This window comes from Grus americana, chromosome 2 (genome assembly GCF_028858705.1).
Source record: "Grus americana isolate bGruAme1 chromosome 2, bGruAme1.mat, whole genome shotgun sequence".
Lineage (NCBI taxonomy): Eukaryota > Metazoa > Chordata > Aves > Gruiformes > Gruidae > Grus > Grus americana.
Window position 1 is genome coordinate 137,249,865 of NC_072853.1, and position 23,452 is coordinate 137,273,316.

General features: G+C 39.8%; 1 protein-coding gene across 3 annotated transcripts in view; it reads left to right on the forward strand.

The window, feature by feature from the left end:
- The first annotated feature begins 2,925 nt into the window (after nucleotides 1–2,925).
- The window catches only part of AGMO (alkylglycerol monooxygenase), a 204,389-nt gene continuing 183,862 nt past the window's right edge, over nucleotides 2,926–23,452 (forward strand). Inside the window, exons 1-2 of one of the 3 annotated variants that reach the window (XM_054817175.1) lie at nucleotides 2,926–3,112; nucleotides 11,528–11,658. In XM_054817175.1, the coding sequence (XP_054673150.1) occupies nucleotides 2,969–3,112; nucleotides 11,528–11,658 (275 nt within the window). In that variant the 5' untranslated portion in view covers nucleotides 2,926–2,968. The remainder of the gene's footprint in view (nucleotides 3,113–11,527; nucleotides 11,659–23,452) is intronic. The other 2 variants (XM_054817174.1, XM_054817176.1) reach the window with 2 other exon arrangements.

Here is a 23,452-nt window from a genome sequence, read left to right on the forward strand (position 1 = left end):
TTTAAAGTGTTTCTATATTCAAAGATATCGCTGTGTAAACAGACCATGCCAAGCCCAGCTCGGTTCTGGATATGATTCAGTTTGCTGTGAATGATTGCCAAGGCAGACTATGTCGCCCATCCCAATTTCAACCTGCCCTAATTCCCTTTATGAGTTTATTATTTAGTGCTGGTTTAGTGCTCAGAGAGACCCAAACAGGAAGCGTCTGGGCGTTCTCTGTTCATGAAGTGGGTGGGATGGAGTTCTTTAGAGAAAACAAAATATGATCCACCTACAGATCATGCTAGGCCAGCTCCCCAATTTCCTCTAAGTAGAACAGAGGCTTTTGTTGCCTTAGTTACTGGAACGATCTACTAGTCAACAGCAGAATCCCAGTCTCCAGACAGAACATCCTTCTGCATTTCTGATGGCAGCATAGGATGGGAAATAGCTACGTTTCCATTTCTTGTTATAAAAAAAAAAGTAGGTCATTTAACCCTTTGGAAAAAAAAAATCAACTGTTGAAAAAAAAAAAAAATCTGCAAGGTCACTGAATGGAGGGAGCTGTGTCTGGTAGAGAGTTACATCTTCCACTAAAGCAACATTCCCGGATGCTTTATTTTCTATTCCTTTCTTAACAAAGAAAAGAGTAAGCATTGGAAACTGCATGCTTAGTTTCAAGGTTTAAATAGACAACAGCAGCTACATTTGTACAGCCAGATTACTGAAGCCTGTTTAAAACTTATAGATGCTCCAGATAGGATTTAAAATTGTTCTTTTCCTCATCAGAGGTGTAGCTATTGTAGTGCTATCATGTATTTTTTCCTCAGACACAAGAAGCTGGAAAACACAATCCATTTGTTTCCCCTGCAAGGCATAATCAAGTCCAAATTTTCCTTTAGTTCGTTTAGTTTTGAAAACAAGAATTTCAGTATGGTGATAGTTCAGTGATAATTTACACTGAAACAGTGGTCCAAAATAATATTTTTTTAGAAAGTGTAGAGTCTCAAAAACCTGATGATTCTTTTCTTTCCCAGAATGGTGCGATATGAGGTAGTGGTTCCATGGTACCCGAAATGTATCTTACCTTGTGTAGCCATGGTCTCCCTTGCCCTGCTAATTATTCTTCTCACCCCAGAGTGGTCCCCAGATACTGTTCACTGATAATATTTTTTGTGGGATGAAGTTTCAATCATTTTAACTCTGAGAGCTGAGAGTGGATCAAGATGAACACCAGCACCGGAGCAATGAAGGGCTCGGGCCTGCTGGGATGGTGTGGCTGAGGTTAGGGTGAGTTCAAGGAGCTTGAATGTGAGAGTAATGCCATAGAAATACTTAGGCTAATCTAAATGAAAACATTTTCTACCATATGTCATTGCCTTCAGTGAAGATCTAGTCAGAATGTTGTTGATTTGTGTGCTTTTGCGTAAATTTGGAATTTTCAATTAGATTAATTCAGACTTTAGAAGTTAATCACTAGAGTTCTAGAAGACCCTCAGATTACCATAAATCAACACTGAAGTTGAGAACACTAGGATGTAATTTTAAAACATTAATAAGTTTATTAATTTTTCCTTACATCATAGTATTAGTATAAACTATACATATTGAGAGCACCCAAATCTATTTCACCCTTAACAGCATTTTAAAATACTTGTGCTTTGTTCAGCTTAAAGTAAAATAATTTTATTGGTATTTCCAGTGATTTTCTGGAATCACTGGAAATACAGTACTGTTACATTTTTCAAACTGCAGAATACTGTTTAAATCTACTCTCCCCAGTTGTTTTTTAAATGGCAACATATTTAATACAAACATCACAAATGTGCACTACCTTAATTGTTTTAAATTCAATTTCTACATATGTTTCTTTTTCTACACAGAAATTTCAGCTGAAATTACCTGTCATAGCTTCTTTCCAAAACTAAGGGTTGATTCAAAGTAGAAATTTTTTCTTAATTACTGGCAGGATTTAAAGTGTGGCAAAATCCTTTACAGCAGGATTTACAGTCCATTTCTTCTGCAAAGAAGTGGAACTGAAAGTTTGAGATGAAGGGGTTGTTGAGACATTGTCTTATTTTATTTCTAGCTAATCTGTTTTATCACAAAGCTTATTATTTGTACGGACACCAAACATATCAAGCGTGATTGACAAACATTTGACAGCGAAATGCATGCTCTTGAGCTTCAGATTGAAGGCCTGAATGTGTAAAGACTGTCTTTATTTCCATTTCTGAAAGTCATTTTCCCCCAAGGATCTAGCACGGATTTGTTTTCACTGTTTCTTTGTATGTCGCTAGTTTTCACTCCTTTGTAAACAAAAGTGGTTTAGATGGCTTCTAGAGGCTGTCTTCAGCATAGTCACGTTAATTGGATCTATACAAAATTGAGCTGTCATAAACCCTTCTGAAAGTATAAAAAAACCAAAAACTTTTAATGGGAAGAGTGCTGGACTGACCCAGACAGCTGACCAAAGGAGCCAACAAGCACACCTCAGCTTGTTTCTCAGAACCCTTTACATTTTAATTTTAGAGAATTCTGCTTTTTACACAGAAGTCAAAACCTGAACGATATTTTTTTTATGTATAGAATTCCATCTGAAGTTGAAAAAGGATAGCTTCAGCTCTGCTGTTTAGGGATTTTTGAGGGTGAGAAGGGAAATGGGACATGCAGCGGGTAGGTGTGCAAGGGCCTGCTCTTGACTCCCAGAAGTGGACCATGCACGTGAGGGGACACCACACACACACACACACACAAAACCCTCCAAACCGTCCAAAGCAGCACGATTCAAAGAGAAATGAGAGGCTTTTCCAAAAGCAGCCTTCAAGCTTCCCCAGCGCCATGGGGAACCGAAGTCAGCCCGTCGGGCCGAGTTAAAAGTCCGAGCGCTGCGCCGCTCCCGGGAGCGGGAGCGGGAGCAGGCGCCGCCGCGGTGCGGGGCGGGCGGGCGGGCCGTCCCTGCTGGCAGTGCACCTGCAGCGGCGGAGCCATGAGCGGCGGGGCCATGGGCAGCGAGGCGGGCGGCCCGCGGGCGACCGCGCCGGGGCAGCAGCTCCGCGCTCTCTTCTACGTGCTGCCGCCCGGCGAGAGCTCCTTCCGCACGGTGGAGGAGGTGCCCGACTACGTGGAGAAGGTGAGAGCCCCCTCCTCTCCCCCACCCTGCGGCAGCATCCTCGGCCGGACCCTCCGCCCCACCTTGCGCGCAGCTGCCGCCTGCATTTTTAAAAAAAAAGCCACAGGCGGCCCAAGGAAACAATGTCTGTGAAAGGGCACCTAGATTAAGATTAAATACCTTGTCTTTCTCTGACCGCTTTCATTCCTGGGGTCTCTGTCTGCAAGCTGCCTTTGTAAGCTGCCTGTGTAAGCGTGCACTCTGTTTTAACGTATTTTAAATGAAGGGTCAGATGCTTTCTCCTGATACCAGGAGTTAAAGGTTTCAGCGAAGCACCCCAGATATCTGAGGGCTGATGCTAAAATTGTTCACATTGTCAGTGCTGCTGGATATAGTGACAGCAAACTGAACGGAGCAAAGCAGAAAACATGATCCTGTGTTTGGCTATTATGGTTCTTAGAGCAAGCAAAAAGTCAGGCCTCTTTGTGCCCTTGAGGCGAGTGCTATAAGCTCAGTCAAAGAAAGAAAAATAAAAAATTTCTATTTAAAATAAAAAGTAAAGATTAAGAGAATGAGAACAAATATTTGTGTTGGGACAGTGTAGTCTCCTAAAGCTCCAAGGCAAGAGTACAGAGGTCAGGGTGAGAACTCCCTTGTCAGCAGGCAGCAGCATATCCCTCCCTCCCCTCCTGCCCTGCCGGCTTATGCACTTCCATGAAGGTACCTTTGCTCCTTTCTGTCCTACCTATCGCACATATCTTGGTGCTCTGCTTCTCTCGAACCTGGAACCGATGTGAGCTTTTCATGGAGACAGCAGATAAACAGTATTTTGCCCTCGTCAAAGTAAATTCAGTCCAGCTTCACTGAAGATCCACACTTTTTACAGAAGGTCCTGTTAGCTTTGAGTAGCTCCTCTGCCAGATAAACCTTGCAGCTGCTATTGGGCTGCAGTGGGGGTGTGATGTGTTGCGCAGAGCAGTGCAGCACTGTCAGCAGCTTTCAGGGAATCGCAGTGTGCAGCAGCCACTGGCTGATGGCTGTTATCAGCAAACATTGCCCTTTTGGATAGGGCAAGCAGGCAGCTGCTGCAAACCCAGCCCGTGTGTGCAGTGTCTGGTCGATGGACTGCTTTCCTCAGAGGCATTTTGCAACTAAGCTGTAGCATCATGATCAAGGAAGACTGTCTAGAGCTTGGCAGTTTTGCTTACTCAGCTGATCTCTCCCTCCAGCTCTACCTGTTGCCTATCTCAGTCCCTTTTACTGTTCCCACATTTCCAACCGAGTATCATTCACTTCCTTGCCTGTGGCATTCCTTAGCATCCCTGGGCTTACTTCTCCCGTGCAGACCTGTGCCATATTCACCTCAGACCTTGGCCACGCTGGGATTTTCTTTTACTGTAAAAAGTTTGTGGAAGGATTGTGAATACTTCTTTGCATTGTAAAAGTGCCTACAGTCTTCTGCTGTTGTAAAGCACCATTGTGATAAGTTTGTAAGGGAGTATATACCTAACAAAAAAACTATACTAAAAAACGTTTCCCATTATGGTTGTACTTTTCTATAATTACTATCTTGGGTTAGTTGTACTAGAATCACCCTAATGCATTTGTTGCCAGAACAGATCTTTTGATGCTTGGTTAGGTGCGTGTGTGAAGTCTTTTAGTGGTATAACTATGTTAACTCTGTGTCTTTGGTTTGAGCTTAAGCTGTGTTCACACCTCCTCTTCTGGCCATGTGTTTGTGGGCAGAAGGTACCTACTTACAGTCCCTCTTCAACTGCCTGTCACTGTTTATTTGACCTTCTAGTCTGGAAGTTTCTCTTGGACTGTTTAAGGAACAATTGCAAGAGCAGGAGATCCATGGGATTCAGCAGGGCTGGATTTAATAGTGACCTGACGAGACAGTCAAGGGAGGCTTGGAGTGGTAACCCCTTGAGTTGGTACAAATACAGAAGTGGATGTCTGAGCTCAGCCCAACACAGGATGATCTTAGAGGTCTTTTCCAACTTTAATTCTATGAAGATTGGATATTGGATTCTATTAGATTGAATATTAGGAAAAAATTTCTTCACCAAAAAAGTGGTCAAGCATTGGAACAGGCTGCCCAGAGAGGTGGTGGAGTCACCATCCCTGGAGGTGTTCAAAAGATGTGTAGACATGGGACATGGTTTAGTAGGCATGGTAGTGTTCGGGTGATGGTTGGACTTGATGATCTTAGAGGTCTTTTCCAACCTTAATGATTCTATGATTCTATTAGAACAAAACAATTTCTGGTGTAAACCTGATAATAAATGAAGGCCTCAGCTCAAATAATTCACTCTAAAAGACAGTAATGATGATGCGGGTGTGAAACAAACTACTGATTATACTAGTGTCTCCTAAACAGTTTTTTTTTTGTTTTTGTTTTCCTGAGACACTATATAGAAGTGGGACTTAGATCTTGGCTCTGCGATCTAAAATGTGTATCAAATGGATGAGGGTATTTCTAGTATATTAGATCACATGGCTACAGCTGTGGGGATATGCACCTTCCAACACTAGGCAGGTGGCAGAACCTCCTAATTCACTCAAATATTCATGTTTTTAGAGATCTGCAAAACTGAGCAATTTTGGTGATTTACAAAATATATGCACTTCGTAGGGGTAGCTACTTTGAGGTAGAGTCAGCTGTGCTGTTATATCTGACCAATGAGAGCAGTGGGTGAACCAACTTTGATTTTGAGAACAGAATAATTTAGCTTAACTGGTGTGGTGTACTTTCTGACTGTGGTTACATTACTTCCATTTCTAGGGGCAGGACAGCTGCTGGTCCCTGCATCGTGCTCTGTATATTGGCAGAGCTGTATGTGAAGGCCCCAAATCCTGTTTAAAACATGAGCTGATCAGCTACTAGTGACTAGTAGCAAAGCTCTGCAGCAGCATCCAGGGAAAAGTCACCCTTCCAACTAATCTCCAAAATTCTGGGAAAAGGGGTCCAAATTCTGGACCATAATCATAGAATCATAGAATGGTTTGGGTTGGAAGGGACCTCAAAGATCATCTAGTTCCACCCCCACTGCTGCAGGCACAGGGACACCCTCCAGTAGACCAGGTTGCCCAAAGCCCCATCCAACCTGGCCTTGAACACCTCCAGGGATGCGGTATACAACTTCTCTGGGTAACCTGTTCCAGTGCCTCACCACCCTCACAGAGAAGAATTTCTAACATCTAATCTAAATCAACCCTCCTTCAGCTTAAGGCCATTACCCCTTGTGCTATCACTAGACTCCCTGATAAACAGTCCCTCACCATCTTTCCTGTAGGCCCCTTCAGGTACTGGAAGGCCACAATTAGATCTCCCCAGAGCCTTCTCCTCTCCAGGCTGAACAATCCCAACTCTCTCAGCTGTCCTCATAGGAGAGGTGCTCCAGCCCTCCAATCATCTTCATGGCCCTCCTCTGGACTCGCTCCAACAGTTTGATGTCTTTCTTGTCCTGGGTGCCCCCAGAGCTGGACGCAGTACTCCAAGTGGGGTCTCACAAGAGTGGAGTAGAGGGGCAGGATCACCTCCCTTGACCTGCTGGTCACACTTTTGATGCAGCCCAGGACACAGTTGGCTTTGTGGGCTGCAAGCACACACTGCCTGCTCATGTTGAGCTTCTCATCAATCAATACCCCCAAGTCCTTCTCCTTGGGGCTGCTTTTAATCCATTCCTTGCCCAGCCTATAGCCGTGCTTGGGATTGTGCCAACCCACATAGGACCTTGCACTTGGCTTTGTTGAACTTCATGCAGTTTGCATGGGCCCACCTCTCCAGCCTGTCAAGGTCCCTGTGGATGGCATCCCTTCCCTCCAGTGTGTCGACCACACCACACAGCTTGGTGTCGTCGGCAAACTTGCTGAGGGTGCACTTGACCCTGCTATCCATGTCACCAGCAAAGATGTTGAACAGTGCTGGTCCCAGTACCGACCTCTGAGGAACGCCACTTGTCACTATTCTCCACTTGGACATTGAGCTGTTGACCACAACTCTTTGAGTGCGACCATCCAGCCAATTCCTTATCCACCGAGTGGTCCATCCATCAAATCCATGTCTCTCCAATTTAGAGACAAGGATGTCGTGCGGGACAGTGTCAAATGCCTTGCGCAAGTCCAGGTAGATGATATCTGTTGCTCTTCCTTTCTCCACCGACGCTGCAACACCGTCATAAAAGGCCACCAAATTTGTCAGGCACGATTTGCCCTTAGTGAAGCCGTGTTGGCTGTCACCAGTCACCTCCTTATTTCCCATGTGCCTGAGCATAGTCTCCAGGAGGATCTGCTCGATGATCTTACCAGGCAGGGAGGTGAGACTGACCGGCCTGTAGTTCCCTGAGCCTTCCCTTTTTCCCTTCTTAAAAATGGAGGTTATGTTTCCCCTTTTCCGGTCGGTGGGAACTTCGCTGGACTGCCTCAACTTCTCAGATATGATGGCGAGTGGCCTGGGAAATCATAGAATTTATTTTTACATGAGATTTTGTCATGTAGAATTTGAAACCCTTGATTTTTCCCTTAATTCTAGGAAAAGGAGAGAAAGTATAAGTCAATTTTCTTTCTCTGGAGCAGATCATCCTGACTCCTGCAGCGTATACTGATGCTTGCCCTGTCCTTTCCCAAGTATCCTTTATGCCCTGCATACTCTTTTTTTTTTTTTGATTCTCTCATAACCTATGGATAGGCAGATGGAGTGCTGCTTTTTGCTTGCCAAATATAGTTTTCATGAGCAACAAAACCAACTTCACTCTTCTCCTTACTACGTTCTGAAATTATCAGTTACGCTCAGTAAAGAGTTTCATGAGTCAGACTCAGGGAGAGAGCGCACTGTTCCTTCTGCTGAGAGCCCCAAAATTAAAGCTTTAAATTTAATAATCAGTATTTTTCTTTTCTATTTACTTTCCACTTTTGAGAGCATAAAGATTAAGTTCACATTTACACTCAATTCACATTTTAGGCTTTGCTTCTAAATAATGAGGCACAGAACCTTCATATTTAGTTTTACATGAAAGTTGAGATTCTTATGTTATAAGGTTCTGGGACTTTAGGAAAACAGAAACTGTTTCAAAACTTGCAATAAAACCATGAATTTATGCTGAGTTTTAACTTAGAATATTATTTTTTGCAACTGTATAAAGCGGAAAATGATTTTAAACATTCCTTTGCATTCTCTAAGAGTTGGTTACTTAGAAGGGAACTCTTCCTACTCAGTCTAAGAGTTTCAAGTTATGGATCAGTTATTCAAGTAAACCACAAGCTAATGCAAATCTCCATTAAGTAAATCTCTGTTAAGTATTTCTGGGATGGGTGAAGAGAAAGAAACTGGAAACAGAGACAGTAAAACATTTATAGGCCAGAAGATATCAAAAGGATCCAGCTTCTGTCTCTGACCTGTGATACCAACAATGGCTATTTCTTAACTTTGTGCTGTTTTGTTTGTAGGGGAAATCCTTAAACTTTTGCAGACCTACCTATCCTCAACAGGTTCCTTACATGTCTTCATTGTCACCTTAACTTAAAAAGAGGTGGGGGTGGGGAATGTATGGTTAGGCTAGTGAGACTATTGTCTGTCTCACTGGCTGTCTCTTTTTTTCCTGAATTATTTGAATAATCCTTCTGCTATCTTACATCTCACCCTTAGACCACAGGCTGTTTGGGACAGGGAATGCCTTTTCCTTCTGTTTGTATGGCATCTAACATGTTATGATCCTGCTCCACGACAATAGCTGTTAGGTGTTACGGTCACGTAAATAATACATACTAGTCTTGACATAGTTGATCCCTTTGATCTGCTTTGAACAAAACTTAATGTGGATGTGTGGGAGAGAGGTAGTAATTTCTTAGATACTAAGAAGCATGCCATGAATCTTTCCTTTTGCAAGCTCCTTCATGGGCAGGAGGTTAAGACTGTCTGAATGTTTCTCTGTCCTCCTTGCTATGACACTCCCTGTTTGTGAGTCAAAAAGTGCTGTCAAGTGCTTGGCTGTCTCACAGCTTCACAGTGGGAAGAAGATATTTAATGAAGTCAATGGGAAAGAAGTTATATTAGTGCATATTAGTATAAAGTCAAGTATTTTAACTGTTTCAGAGGTTGCTAGGTAAAATGAATTGCCACACAGAATACAGGCATCATATTTGCTATTTGCTATTTTCATTTCATGAATAAAGCATCCCACTTTTTCTGCCCTGAGCCCATTCAGCTTGCTGTGCAGCTTCTGCTGTTCCATAACTTTAATCTGCCTGTAGCCTGTGCGAGCTGGCTCCTAATATTGTGGTCAAGTGTTTCTTAGTTGTTCTTAATAATACCCTTTTTATCTCTGCTGGAATGTACAGCTGTGGTCACCTGGCTTATTATCAACCTTTGTTTGATAAGTTAGGCATCTGTTTTTTAATTATATCAATTAAGAAAATTACATTAAAAGTAATGTAATCTTACATTACTTAAGTAATGTAAGTACTTAAGTAAGTCTTAAGTAGCAAAACAAGGAGTATTTATATTTCCCTACAATGTTTCAATGATTTCAGATGGAAAGTTGTGGAGTTTGTTTATTTATTTATTATTTCAAATATCCAAAGATTTCTCTTTAATTTTCTTGGGTTCTGCTTAGAATTTATCCACAGGTCTTCCTTTGCTTTCAAGGTTTTTTGTATCATCAATCAGTGTGTATCCCAAACAGGCTTTTAGATACCTAAAATGCTGTTAAAGAGCAAGTGAGGCTTCTAAATTAAAGAGTGCCATGTTGATATTAATCTCTGTTCATCTGTTATTGTAACTTAACCCCGAGCTGCTGAAGTTTATGAACTTTCACATTTCCTAGACACTATAAATCTCTTGCAGCTTGCATGGTTTGAATCATCCCATTCTTCTTCGACTGAGCAATCTGGTCTATATCCATCTTAGTCTCTTTAGTGTCCCAGCCTGGTAGGAATTCCCGGATCATATCTCATTTGGCAACAAAAATGAGCACCCTCCAAAATGCAATGGCATTTGCAGAGGCAACATGCTTCTTCCATTAAAATGTTGTAGAGGCAGGAGCAGCCTCTCTTCTACAGCCGTGCGGTTTGGAGGGTTTCGGTCTGTGGATCTGTATGTATTTGCAGGTCACTTGAAGGGGGCAGCAAAAGGAGACTAATGGGGCAAGTTGGCCAGTGTGATGCCTCCATAATGGTGCAGAAGGTCTCACTGGTCTTGCATTTCTTTAGTCCTGCGAAACATGGTAGAAATTTTATGCCTTAATACCACTGAGAAGGAGTTGTCTGAATGTCTCCAAGGTCACCTAAAAGTTTTCTACAGAGTGAGGGAGGCAGTTGAAGTAACATTTGTGTGTACAGAGATCCAATGCAAATAAAATAGCTGCTCCCTAGTTTCCTTGCCACAGGCCTTCTAGATTTTGGTGGTGGTGGCTGATATGCTGTCACTACCTCATCATTTCTTCCACTCAAAAAGTGCAGGTACTGTTAGGAGGCCAGTGTCAGTAAAAAAAGCATATGCTCTATTCATTATTGTTGTTCAATCCTTTTTTCTTGCCTATGCTGATGAAAATTTGAGTGTAGCTGTAACAGTCTTTCACCACTGAAGAATCATGGTATGGTCACAATGTCCTACCACTAGTTACAGCCATACCTTTCCCTACTGGTTGCTGTTGTGCATTTTCAACTTGCCAGTTGATCTGGGACGCAAGATGGACAGTGTGAATTGAATCCTAGACTGAAGCGGTGTTGTGAGTGAGAAATGTTTCAGTCTCACTCGTCGATATACTTTTCATAAAGGCAGAAAATTATTTTACAGTTAGTACAACCCAAAAGAAAAAGGGAACATTGTATCACTGCTACTTGGTCTGAAAAAAAGAACATGTATGGCCCAAATTGGAGTGGGCTGCATGGTTACTGGGTTCTCTGATGAAAATGGATACAGAAGAACTATCTGCAGCAAAAAGCATGGCAACAAATGCCGAATAGAAAGAAACTCTTTAATATGTCTTTCAGACAATATTGTTGGATGCCAAATTCAGTGGCTGAACACATTAAAAAACCGCTTACGTATCAAATTGAAAGCAGATTCTATTTTACCTTGTGGTTAGAGGAGTCCACAAATGTTGCTGGTCTCACTGATTTACTTGAATATGAGAAATACGAGTTTGGAAAGACTTTTGTGTTTTGTTTTGATTCCATTTAACAATTTATGTGCAGAAGATGCAAAATAAAATATGGGAGGAGGTTAGCGCACTGGATTTATGCTGGTGTTGTGGATTAAATGGTAGCCTTGGTGGTTCTGACTTGTAAGGTCTATGTGGAGCTTTATCACAGTAGTAGCTAGTAAGGTGCCAGCGAACCTGAGAAGTATTATCTGGCTACTGAACTGCTGTTAGGAGAGGTGGATCTAATTCTATGTATGTCGTGACTTCTTTTCTTCAAACTCTTTTTCAGAGTATTCCGTTCTTCATTGCTTTTATTGGACTGGAGTTTGTTGTCAGCTGGGTTCAGAAGCGTAAGCTGTCAGGTCGGATCAATGATGGCATAAGTTCTCTTTCTTTAGGTATCCTGTCTCGACTACCAGAGTAAGTATATGTGTTGTGTTAGCTTAAGGTTGTTTTTAATCACTAAGAAGGAAGAAAAGAGAATTATATGTTGAAATTGTTATTGCTAACCCAAAATGATTAAACAAGGCATCTGGATCTTACTTTGCTAAAATGAAGTTGTGTAAAGAGTGTAAATGTCTTTTTAATCTATAAGGGTAAATATGACACTTGCAGGATATTTTCCAGCTCCATATATTCATCTATATTTGATCTTGTCTGTTACCTTTTGCTGATTCTGGGACTTCAGCTGATTTGCCTATGTTAGATTGTATGCTAAGATCTGAGTTTTCTTTCATTAAACTTCAGAAAGAAGAAAACAAACCAAAAACCATCAAACCCAAACATGTCCAGTAATTTCATTAGCCTTTAAAAATAAAATTGTGTGCATATACCCGGAGTGGTAGACTTGTGAACATGCATGTGATCCAAAGTTCTTTGAATTCAGTCATAATCTTGTGTTTGACTTCAGTGGATTTTAATGCCTGAGAGAATTGTTGCAAACGGATCATGTAATCTACTCTCCCATGTAAAGGCCATAAGATTTCCCTGAATTAATTCACAGTGAACAGAGTTGTGTTTTAAAGAAATATCCACTGTGGATTACTAAATATCCAATAACAGGGAATCCAGCAAATTTTTTATATAAATTGCTCTAAGTGTTTTTCAGGAGTTCTAATTACTTCTAAGGAATATCATGTTTTAGATCTGCCTTTGCATGATATGAGCTTCCAGATGATAGATTTTATTACATCTTTTCTGTTAGAATGGGATTACTTTTCTATTCCCCACGTATGAATTTACAGATTACCATCGAATTGCATATAATCTCTTCATTACATGAAGAAAAGTTTCTGTTATTTGAATTTGACTATGTGGTGTATTTTCAAGTTTTTCAATTATTCCCACAGTCCTTTTTCTGAGTCTTCTGCAGTTTTTCAGCCTTCTTAGTGTTGATGTCTCAAGTGCACTCTGTATTTCAGAAATTACTACATCAGTGCTAAATAATGAAATCATTTGTTCTCTATTTCTACTTGTTGTTCCTCCCTTTATATATCCCAGGTCCTCTGAGCCATCCTTCATCCTTAAATATTTTTTTAGATTCTGTGGCTTACATTCCTCATTCATAGGCAATATGTTCTTATATTTAGCCACATAGAAATACATGGATTATACATTCGTTTGTCCTGAAATAGTTTGACTCCATGAAATGTTGTCTTTGTTACTTAGAGATCCCTGGTTTTTTTGTCATTGGAAATTTTACTAGAAATCTTCTCTTTCAATCCAGGTTATTCATAAAATACATTAAAAGAGCACAGCAACAAAAAAACCTATCCTTTCTGGCGAGTAGCACCCATTTTCTGAAATGTGTAAATCACCCACTTTGTAATCCATTGAACATTTGACATTTATTTGATTTTAAAAAAAAACGCAAAAACCAAACAACCCAAACCTTTCTAATCAGGAAAATTTTTGACAAGGTCTATGTCTTTGCTTTTAAAGTAGGTACAAAGACAATTTGTGATGGATTATCTTAGTTATCAGTAGTAAATATCGTGGATGAAGCCTTTTATGGAATTTGGTAGATAATGTTACGTAGAGACACCCTACAAAACTCCTCCTATATCTGCAAATAAGAGGCAGGAGCTTTAGCATGAGAAATATTAAAACATAAAGTAATGTCTAAGTTAGTTGAGAATTTTCTGAAGCTATTTTTGCAGTGAGTGTACAACCTATATTCAAACCATTTTGTTGCTTTTAATACAATTTGTGAGCATGATCTTGAAGAAGAAACATTCAATCTTTCATTATATTTTATATATTATAGTTATACATATGTTATATATATTATATTTTTAGACTTTTGTGCATCAGCACACAAACCTGATAAAGACTTACTCTAGTTTGTCTGCAGCTAAAATTGAAATAGTTCAAATGTTGCTTCTTCAACTTAACCAAATTTTTTAGACAGTCATATACATCACAGGTTTAACATGCTAAATACTTATTTTTTTTAAGCTGAAATATTCAGGACTGATTAAGTTAGTCAAGGGGACTGAGATACATGTAAAGTAAGTTTGAATAGTTTTGTGAGGCCTCATTGGCTTCATTTTAAGAATACTAAAATGCTTCAGATGCACTTATTCCTTGAAGAAATGCTTGCTACGAAAACTAGCATTGCGTGTGTGGAGCGCAGCTTTGCAAGGTGCTGAGTACTTTTATTATTTTGGCACTCAGTACGTCGCTGCAGAATTTGGCTTGCGGGCTATGCAGTTTTCTTTCGGTTAAGAATTATTTTGCAAGGTTGTTACAACCGAGTGAATCAAATGATCCTAAAGGAAACAAACTTCACAGGATCAGGCAAATCTGCAGTATTGGTACACTTATTCATTGCTACACCAACACAAGCAGTCTCTTCCAGGTCACTTGTGCAGCTCTCATGGCTGGAAATATAAGACCCTCCTCAGCAGTTCTTTCCAAAAAAGAATTCTGCAAAGCTTTTTAACTTTCTGGCTGAATGTGAAAGAAGCAGGAAAAATACAGACTTTTGAAATTATTTAATCGCATGTCAATATCAGAATTATAATGGTGACTGCCTAGCGTGACACCTCTTTTGTAAGTAAAAGAGGTTGTGAATAATAGACTGGCTAAAAAGGCTTGAACTGAGAAAACAGAACAGTTTACCCTTCTGTCTTCTCTTCCATGGTGTGAAAGAACTGGGTCAGGAAAAAAAAAAAAAGAAAATAAAAAAGGCACATGCAAAATCTGTTGCTAAGACTTTCACTTCAGCCTTTCCCTTTCAGGCAGAAAAAAGGTAGGGAAAGCTGACAGAAACTGCTAAAACAATATTTCAGCAGAACCCACAGCATCAGGGGAAATAGTAGTGCAAATCATTAACAGCTGAAGGTTAGATTAACACACCATTGATTGTATCCTCTCCCAGGGACTAATTTTCATTTTCTCAACTAGCAGCAATGGTTTGCCACTTCCTTAAAAAATCTGTGGTTGAATCTAAAATGGTGGGCTTCAGTCTATTAGTTAGAATGAAGCTTCAGATGCATCATTGCAAAGAGGTCTTTACATTTAATGAAAAAATTAGGAGTCACAGACCATATTCAGCCTCTGTGCATGTTTTTCCATTTCACAGTCTGTATAACAGAAGTATTACATACCTTGAGGGAAAACAGTATTTATTCAGTGTTTCTTACTTCATTGTTGGAGAAAATGCAAATCATAAATTGTTGATATTAGTATGCCAAATATGAAAAATTTAGGTGCAAGATGAAAAGTCTAATCGGACAAGGCAATGTGTTTTGTTTTTAGGCTGATTAGACTCAACAGCATGTAGTAAGTCGAATTGCTTTATGCATACATATCGTCTCTTGTAAAATAGCCCATACATTTCTTAAATATAATTTTCTCTGCCTTAATGCATACTATGCATTCCTCTGCATGTATGAATACTAAATGTTATATGCAATGAAAAGTAATTTGGAGGAAAGGGAGAAACTTGAATTGCTAAGCTTAGTCCCAGCATCCTAAATGTTGGTGGTTAAAAAATTTCTGAGAACTCTTATTCTAAATAAATAAATAACTTTTCTAACTAACCATTGCCAGGAGACTTGAAATGCTGCTTTAAAAATATTCTCCCAAGAGAAAGTTTATTTTGGATATAAATATCCACTATACAAGTATCTGCATTATTTCATATTGGCCCATTTCTTCTTTTAAAGCAGCAGAACATAAATCAAATCAAAAAGTGTTTGGGGGATAACTGAGGTAGGTACTAGTTGGGAAAGTCTACGTTCTTTATGGTCACGCTCAATTGCCAATTTTTAGTGTTCAACTCTGCAACACAGTCATGCAGTGTGTGAGTGTGTGTATATATATATGTATGTCTAACACAGAGTTTTATCAGTCAAGTCTGCAATGAACTTCTCCATTTCTAAAGAGAATATTAAAATTTTTATACATTATTTACTTTGGTTTTTGAAACAGAGGGGATGAAATTTCTCTGAAGTGTTGTTGAACGTCAGAAAGGAATAAGGAAATGCTTTTTGATTACTTCATGCCTTTATGCATCTTAAGATAATCTGCAGAAGAGCAATAATTGAATGAAGAGTATAAATCCTGTTTCTCCTGCAAACCAGCGTGGTTTGCAGTTTTGTACGTCATCTGGATTTTAAATAATCTTTTTCCAGAAGTTAGATTGAAGAGGCAGCTTCACGTACAGTTTAGCCCAGCACTGCTGCTCAATGAAGCACGTTTGACTGACTTGTACTTCTGGTTGCTCATTCCTGCCTCTGCACCTTCTCTCCCCTTTTGCCATCATCAGCATTTGTGTTACCCTGTGGTGAAGTGGCCCCAGAGCAGATTCAGCACCCCCCCATCATATTAACCTATATCAATTCTTACATGTACCAGAACAAGAAACGGGCTTAGAAAAAAGCCGTTAGGGTTTCAGGATAAGGAATACTTATTTCTTTTGTAGCATTGCTGAGTTATCTGCTTTAAAACATATGTAAAATTGCAGTTTGAAACTAGAAGTTTTCAATTCTCAATGGTAGCAATATGCAGACCTGATAGAATGGACGTGGTTCAAGTTAGTGCAAGCAGTTCACAACCCTGTGGAGCTGGCAGTGTCCTGACAGAACACAAAATACTTGCCTGTGTGGGTTTATCCATTAAAAGTATATCCTGGTTTCCTGAAGTATCTACTGGATATTTCATGTATGACTGTAGAAAATTATAATCTCATAATTCAGTGATTGCATCTCTTAAAAGAAAATTTGATACATGAAGTTTCTTGTAAATTATATTTTCACTTCAAGACTTATTAGGTACATTTTTTTCTCCACATCTGTTTGACTAAGGCTTTGGACAGATGTTTATTTAGAGCATGGTCAGATGTGTTGCTTCTGATCCAGCTGCCCCTCAGATCTGCCAACATAACTGCACATTTAATTGCTCCCTAACCTGGTCCTGACAAAGTGATCCAGCTAAAAGCAGAAACAAAAGCCCCCCAAGAACTATAAAAGAGGTGTTTAAGCTCAGCTGCATTCATTTTGACAGAGCCAGGTCAGGGAGCAGCTATGCATGCAATTATGCTGGCAGGTCTGAGGGCTGGGAACCACCACACTTAGGGCAGTGATGAGCAGATGGGGCTAAACTGGAAAGGTAATCACTTAACCTGGTTAAATGGCAAGTGAAGCTGCTGTGCCATGCCATGCCCCTAAACCAACCTAACTTCTGGCTACTGCACTTCTGTCCTTCCTGTACTCATTTATGTAGTCCTCCCTTTCTCTTGTGTTGGTTCAGGTGCTCATCTGATCCTGTACAGAGGTATTTCAGTTCACTATGGGAACAAAAAGGTATTTGCTTGAGGCAGAGACAGGCAAGTGGGTGGCAATGTGGCAGCCAAGGGCTTAGACTCTGCTGAACCTGTAGTCACGACCATGCCTGCAGCAGCTACCTATAGCAATTTAAGGCACTATCTGTCAGTAGAGGTTTCAAAAAAATAGGATTTTAATAGGTAATGAGCCTGAAGACACAGAATCTACTCATGTCTCCATTTCTCCCACTCTCCAAGAAGCACTGCGTAGTTATAGACTTCATAGGAGCACCCTCCTGGCTCCACTGTCCTGTATACACCGCTAATTGCTCCCACATTTTGCCAAAGGTCACAGCACTCACAGCTCTGTCAGAAGACCAGGTTTTGAAATAACTCACTAATCTTCCGTAGGTAAAGCAGTCAGAGTAGGATAAACGGTTTCAGTAAGGGGGTAGTGCTGTGCAGTAGGAGCCAGTAACATTTTCAGGAAGCAAATCTGACTCTGGAAGGGGGTTTTCTAAATCAGTGCAGTTAAGCTCCTGGCAGTGACTGCCTACATGAGCAATCTTTGTTTGGTCTAATTAGTTTTTTTTTAATCTGGTTTGTCATCAATTAATTGAGTGGAACTAAATCAGTAAATATTAGGATAATTAATCCACACTATCCATTACTATCTTCTCACTGCATCAGTTTAACACAGTTTTATAAATTTTGTGTAAATTATGCTGTGGCCTTGGGCAAGTCCAAATCCAGCTGTGCCCAGTAAAGATGCTAGTGCTTCCTGCTTGCCATCAGGTGCTCATCACCACCTCCCCAGTCTCCTGTTACTGTCCTCACTTCTCTTAGTGAGTCCTTCCCAGGCATATCAGCAGCATTATCTTTGGTGGTGTAAACTGTAGATTTTTTTTTTTTCTAACCTGGTTCATTTTCTTTGAAGCAGGCTGGAGAGCACCCATGGGGGCAGAGCTGCTAGCAGAGCACGGGAGTACCAATGAGCAGCTCCAGACAGCCTGGTGTGCATGGAGTGCTACTTTTTTGATGATGACTAAGGAAAACTGAGCTTAAAACACTGGTGTTCCAAAAGAAATGACATATAAGCTACTAAACATTGAAAAGAAGGATTTGGAAGAGAGACTTGGGAGAGTCAGGATGTTCTCAAACTAATTGACTGAAACAACTGGTAGTCCCTACCTACCATAATGTTCTGGAGGTTGCTGTATTTCACACAAGCCTGTCAGGGAGCCAGTTACTCTTTTAGGCTGTAACCTCTTACACAGACACAGCTGTCTGCAGAATGCGTATTTGTCTACATCCTTAGTATTGCATCATGACCTTTTTCTATACAGTGGGGCCAGTACATGGCTCGGTGATTGCCTGTTCCTGAATCTCAGAGACCAGCTTTGCACCTGCCATGTCTTTAGAACCAAAGACAAGCTCTCAGTGTTTGTTCTCAGGTATTCTTGTGCTCTTCTGTGAAAACGCAGACTGTGAACTGGGTTTACCCTTATTGGAAGTATGTTATTAAGTTCAGTAGTCTCTGTAGCTCACAAAATATACCAGTTTCTCAAACCCATTAAATGTTGTGTAGATTTTTACTCCATGTTTCTGTATTTTTCTTTAAGATAAATTGTGTCAGTTTGCACACATTTTGAAAAAACTCTGAGGAACTGCTTCTGTGTAGAGTACCCTTCTGACTGAAGCACTTCTCTGGTAAAAGATGCATTAAGCTTAAATCAGGATTCCACTAGATGGAGCACAGGGGCAGCATTTTTAGAGCTGGCCAACCTAGTTTCCTGGGTCAACACCTAGAAGTTATGGAAATTGGGGAAAAATGTCTCTTAATGATTCTGGAAATCAGTGTTTCAGATCTGAAAAGAATAGACTTTCACCACTCTGTATATCATGGACAAAAACAAACTATCATTTCAAAAGTTCAGAAGTATGACCAAAGCAGTTGAATAGAAATTCTCATGTCAATATTTTTCCTTATTTCATCATTTGATGTGCTATGTTGTTTCACCAAAGTTATTTCACTATATTTTTATAGTCATCTGTTACTGGTTCCTTTACTCTAGATAAATTCAGAAGAACTAATCTGAGTTGAATACCCCTCTCTCTTTCCTTATTACTTCTGTTTGTGACCTTTGAGAATATTATAGGCTTGTTTCTAATCTAACTTAAACTGTAATGCAAATTTGCTGACTTCAGTGGAACAACCAAGTAGGAGAGATCAAAATCAGATCCTCTATTGGAAAAAGGTACTAAGTAAACATTTGGAGTACACTTATATGGTGATATTTATACAAATATTGAAAAGTCAGGTCTGTTGCCTCACTGAAGCTGATGTTCTAGAATCTCCCAATATTGTGTGTCCTGAATTTACTGGAACAGAATTTACTGCCTAGTGTGCTGGGCAGGTATAAATAAGTCTAAATTAATATAACTTCCATTCTCATAAAGGAAGAAGAGTAAACTACAATGCCAGAAGCTCAGCTGTAGTGAAGTTTTTAAACTAGGATTTCTAATCTTTTAAAGATCACACATAATAAAATTTACTAGAAGACCTTGCATAAACTTAGGGCAAAATGTTACTAATATGGATTATATCACTAAAGGCAGTGGACCTTCTCATGAAAATATTTAAGTCATGCTGGATCTTTAATTGATTGCTTATTTATGTATGAAAGAGCAAAGATAAACAAGTGACTTGTATTATATAGGAAGGACTTGGATTTAATAATAAAAAAGCTTAATGCTGACTTTTGTTCTTTTTCTACAAAGCCTGTTGTTTCATGTTTTATTCCACCCACTACTGTAAATTAATATTAGTGTCTTAAATTAGAGGATAAAAAATGAAGTGCAACAGGAATAGGTTTGGATCAGCTGTGTTAGACAAAACATTATGCAATGCTGCGTACAATACAGCTAGCAGGGATACCAAACTCACCTCCATTTTCCTTCATTTTGCATTTGGTAGCTTTTTTTTTCTCCGTGAGGAAAACTGAGGATTTGCATTACTTAGGCTAAAATGCTAGAGAAGAAAGCCACACTGAGGAAGAGGAGAGGCTTTGATTCAGCTTTTGTGCCTGGTGGGAACATTTTCTCAAAATGTAGGTGCTATTTCCTGTAATCAAGGGCTTTCCAGAGCCTGATAATCATTTCCCAGCTGTATCATTTTGGTGAATTATTTTTTAGCCTTGGGTTATTTCATGACTGGTTTTGCATATTAAGAATGGGAGAGGATCATATTCATCTTGATGATAGAAAACAGGGAATAGAACTCCCACAGCTCCCTCTCCCTTTTCCTCCACCTTGTGGAAAGTTTGGCTTTGTGCTAAAGCGTGAAAAAAGCCTTGACTGCAGTATGTCAGGCATATTTCAGCTCGATTTGTGTCAACCCTAATAAGTCAGCTGACAAGGTAATAAATTGGGTGTCTGTTCAAGACCTGGCACCTGTACAGGAAATAAAAGGGGATTTCAGTTGCAGGAGGTTTGCTTTGTTTTGCAAATGGACCTTTTCTCAAGGCTCTTCTACCTCCTCCCCCCTTCTCCTCTTTGCTGAAATCATGTTATCAAAATGTTTATTTCAATTGTGACTGGAGCCAGTTTTTCATCTGGAAAAGAAAGCTCTACGAGTATCTTTGGAAATGGAAATACTTATGCTTTCCACTCTAAAACAAAGGCTTACAGAGCATTTAATTATTCATGTATCCTGCTGTTACATATATGGTCTGAATAATTTCAAATTATTGAGGAGAAACTGCCTTTGTTCAACATTTTGAAACTTTACATTCATGTAGTTTGAATCAGGCTAGGAAAACTGAATTTATTTAACCCAGGGAAACTGTAGTAGTAATAACTCACTATTTTTAATGATAATATAACCCTGTGACCAGGGTGTCTTAACATGTTTCCCTCTGTGCCTGACCTCCAAGGATGCAAGTCTGTTAAAGCCCTTGAGAGCCGAGCTTTTGTAGGTCCAGCTGTACGGTTGTGTTTTTAGCTCAGAGGCCCCAGGTTGGTTCCCAGTGTGATGCGAGGTGGTGGCTGCAATAGTGGAGAGAACTGAAGCAGTTTCCTTGGGGTCTTCGCTTTTGATACACGGATCTTGCTCCATGCTCAGAAGAGAGACAACAGCTACTGTCTCTGACCCCTTTTCCCTTTTGGTGACTGTCCTGAGCACCATGGAAGAGGTTTCCTAAAACTTTAGTTTCAGGCTCTGAGGCTAATCTGTGAGTTGGAGGAAGCGAAACGGGACTGTGTATTCTTTGAAAAGAGGCAGCTGCCTTTTCTTCCAATGGAATTTCCTCTGCCTTTTCCCTCCTTCATTATCCCATGGGGATCTACCAAAAGTAGATCTTCATGCCCACATGGAGAGTTCATCTCCCAGAATTTCCTTCTTGGACTTTTTTAATTAAAGGTAGGGATAATCTGACCCAGTGGAAAGAGAAGAGGGGAAATGGTTTATTAAAACAAATATTATCACCTTTGAGTAAAGTATGTATGAACTTTAGAAACAAGGAGACAAGAACACTCAAGTCAAAACAGTTGCCTAAGTGCATACTTTGCACATAAGAAAATTTTCAGCAGAAATATTCAAAATCCAAGAAGATAAATCTATGCAATGTATATAATAAGGTTTTCTATATAGTCTGTTCTAGGATTTATTACTCCTTATGCAGAGGATTTGACTAGATGACAAAAGTCTTACCTATCCGCTTCTGTCATGTTTATGGTTAAAAATTAACATTTAAATGAGGAAAAAGTGTTCTTAAGTTCTCTTCAGTATTTTCAAGAAGTGAAAATGAAACTTGAGGGAGAAAAAAAGGAGCAGTATAAACCTTTAAAACTCCAAGTGAACTTTCAGAATCATAATTGAATGCAAGCTCTGGACTTTCCTATCTATCACACTATAAATTTTTTAAAAATACTTAGCTAAGCAACTCTTCTTTCTCCAGCATTGCATAGCGATATGATGGATTACTCTAAATTAATTACAGTAATCAGCTAGTCTTATGTGCTGTAGAGTTGTGATTCAAGCATGAAGGAAAGAATAAGCAAATTCTGACTTGTACAGCAAATTACATATATAAAAAATGTGTTGCAGGGTTAGCTCAAGTTTTACACCTTGGCCTCAGCCTGTGGGGGAAAAAAAAAAAGACTCAAGGGTGAAATACTGAAAGCTGATCAAAAATGGAGGAAATGTACCAGTTCACAGATCTTTGGATGTACTGCAAAAGCATTCTATGTTAATAAAAGCAAAAGAATAAAGTAAGAAAACAGTACCTAATAATAACTGATACTCTATGTTGCAAGAGGTGTTTTAAATTTCCTGGTCATTGAAAAGATGTTAAGAAATGCCCATTTCTGTGTGTTTGAATAATATCAGCTCCCTTCTGACCTGTTGTGAAAGGGATTGAGAATTTATACTGAACTTTACAGATGCTTCATGAGATGAATTGCAAAAATCTGGTTGGACACATATAATCTTCTTTAAAAATATTTATAGAACACAGCTCTTATGAAAATTAAACATGTTCCAGGTGTGTATGGTCCAACTTCTGGGCATAGCTAAGTTGTTTTTGAACTTGTAGATACACCTGTCATTGCTAGTCAAGAGAAATTCTTCATTTGCCAGCTGCTGAAATGAAACTTCATGGGTTTTGTTGTGTTTTGGTTTTGTCCAAGACATAAAACTGGGATGATTGCAGTAAAGGTAGGAATGAGTTGCAGGTAAGATGTGGCAGCTGGCTGTGGAAAAGATATTAGTTCTCCTCTTCCCGAGCAAGAACTCCTTGTAATGCTTCAGCTTCTCAGGATAAAATGGTGGATGTGATACTGTTCTGCTTGCAGGCTACTATTGGGAGCTTGGGAGTTTCAGCTTGATTCCTCATTAATAGAGAAGCTAGCAGCACAGAAGCTTAAGCTGTTTTCTTCTAGCCTTATACAAAACACCGTTATGTGAAGAGGTGCTAATGTCAGAAGTAGAAAAGCTCTGAGTGGATGTATCTGCAAAAATATGGAGGTGACTGCAAAGTTCAGTTGTAGCATGGGGGATGGTTTGCAAACTGAAACGCCCATGTTTGCTGAGGTTCTCTCGTGTTTCAGTGCAGCTACCCGAAAGGACAGGGCATGGCCAGACTGTTTTTGGAGATGTTTTCCAGGTGTGTGAAACAAGGCTTTAGAGGAGAAGGAGTATAATATGTCCTTTTTCAATTTTGAAGATTCAAGTATTTTTTGTGGCCATGCTGTAAACTATATAAAAAATAATCTAACTGAAAAAAAAGTGTTGTTTTTTTTTTTTAAAAAAAGGTAGGGTTTGGGAAGAATTATTGTTGAGAAGCAACACAGAGATAAAAATGAGCAGACATGGACAGAGAGATGCATGGGGACTCTTTTAGCTGGTTTCAATGTAAGGTGAAGTTCCAGATAAGACTGAATTGC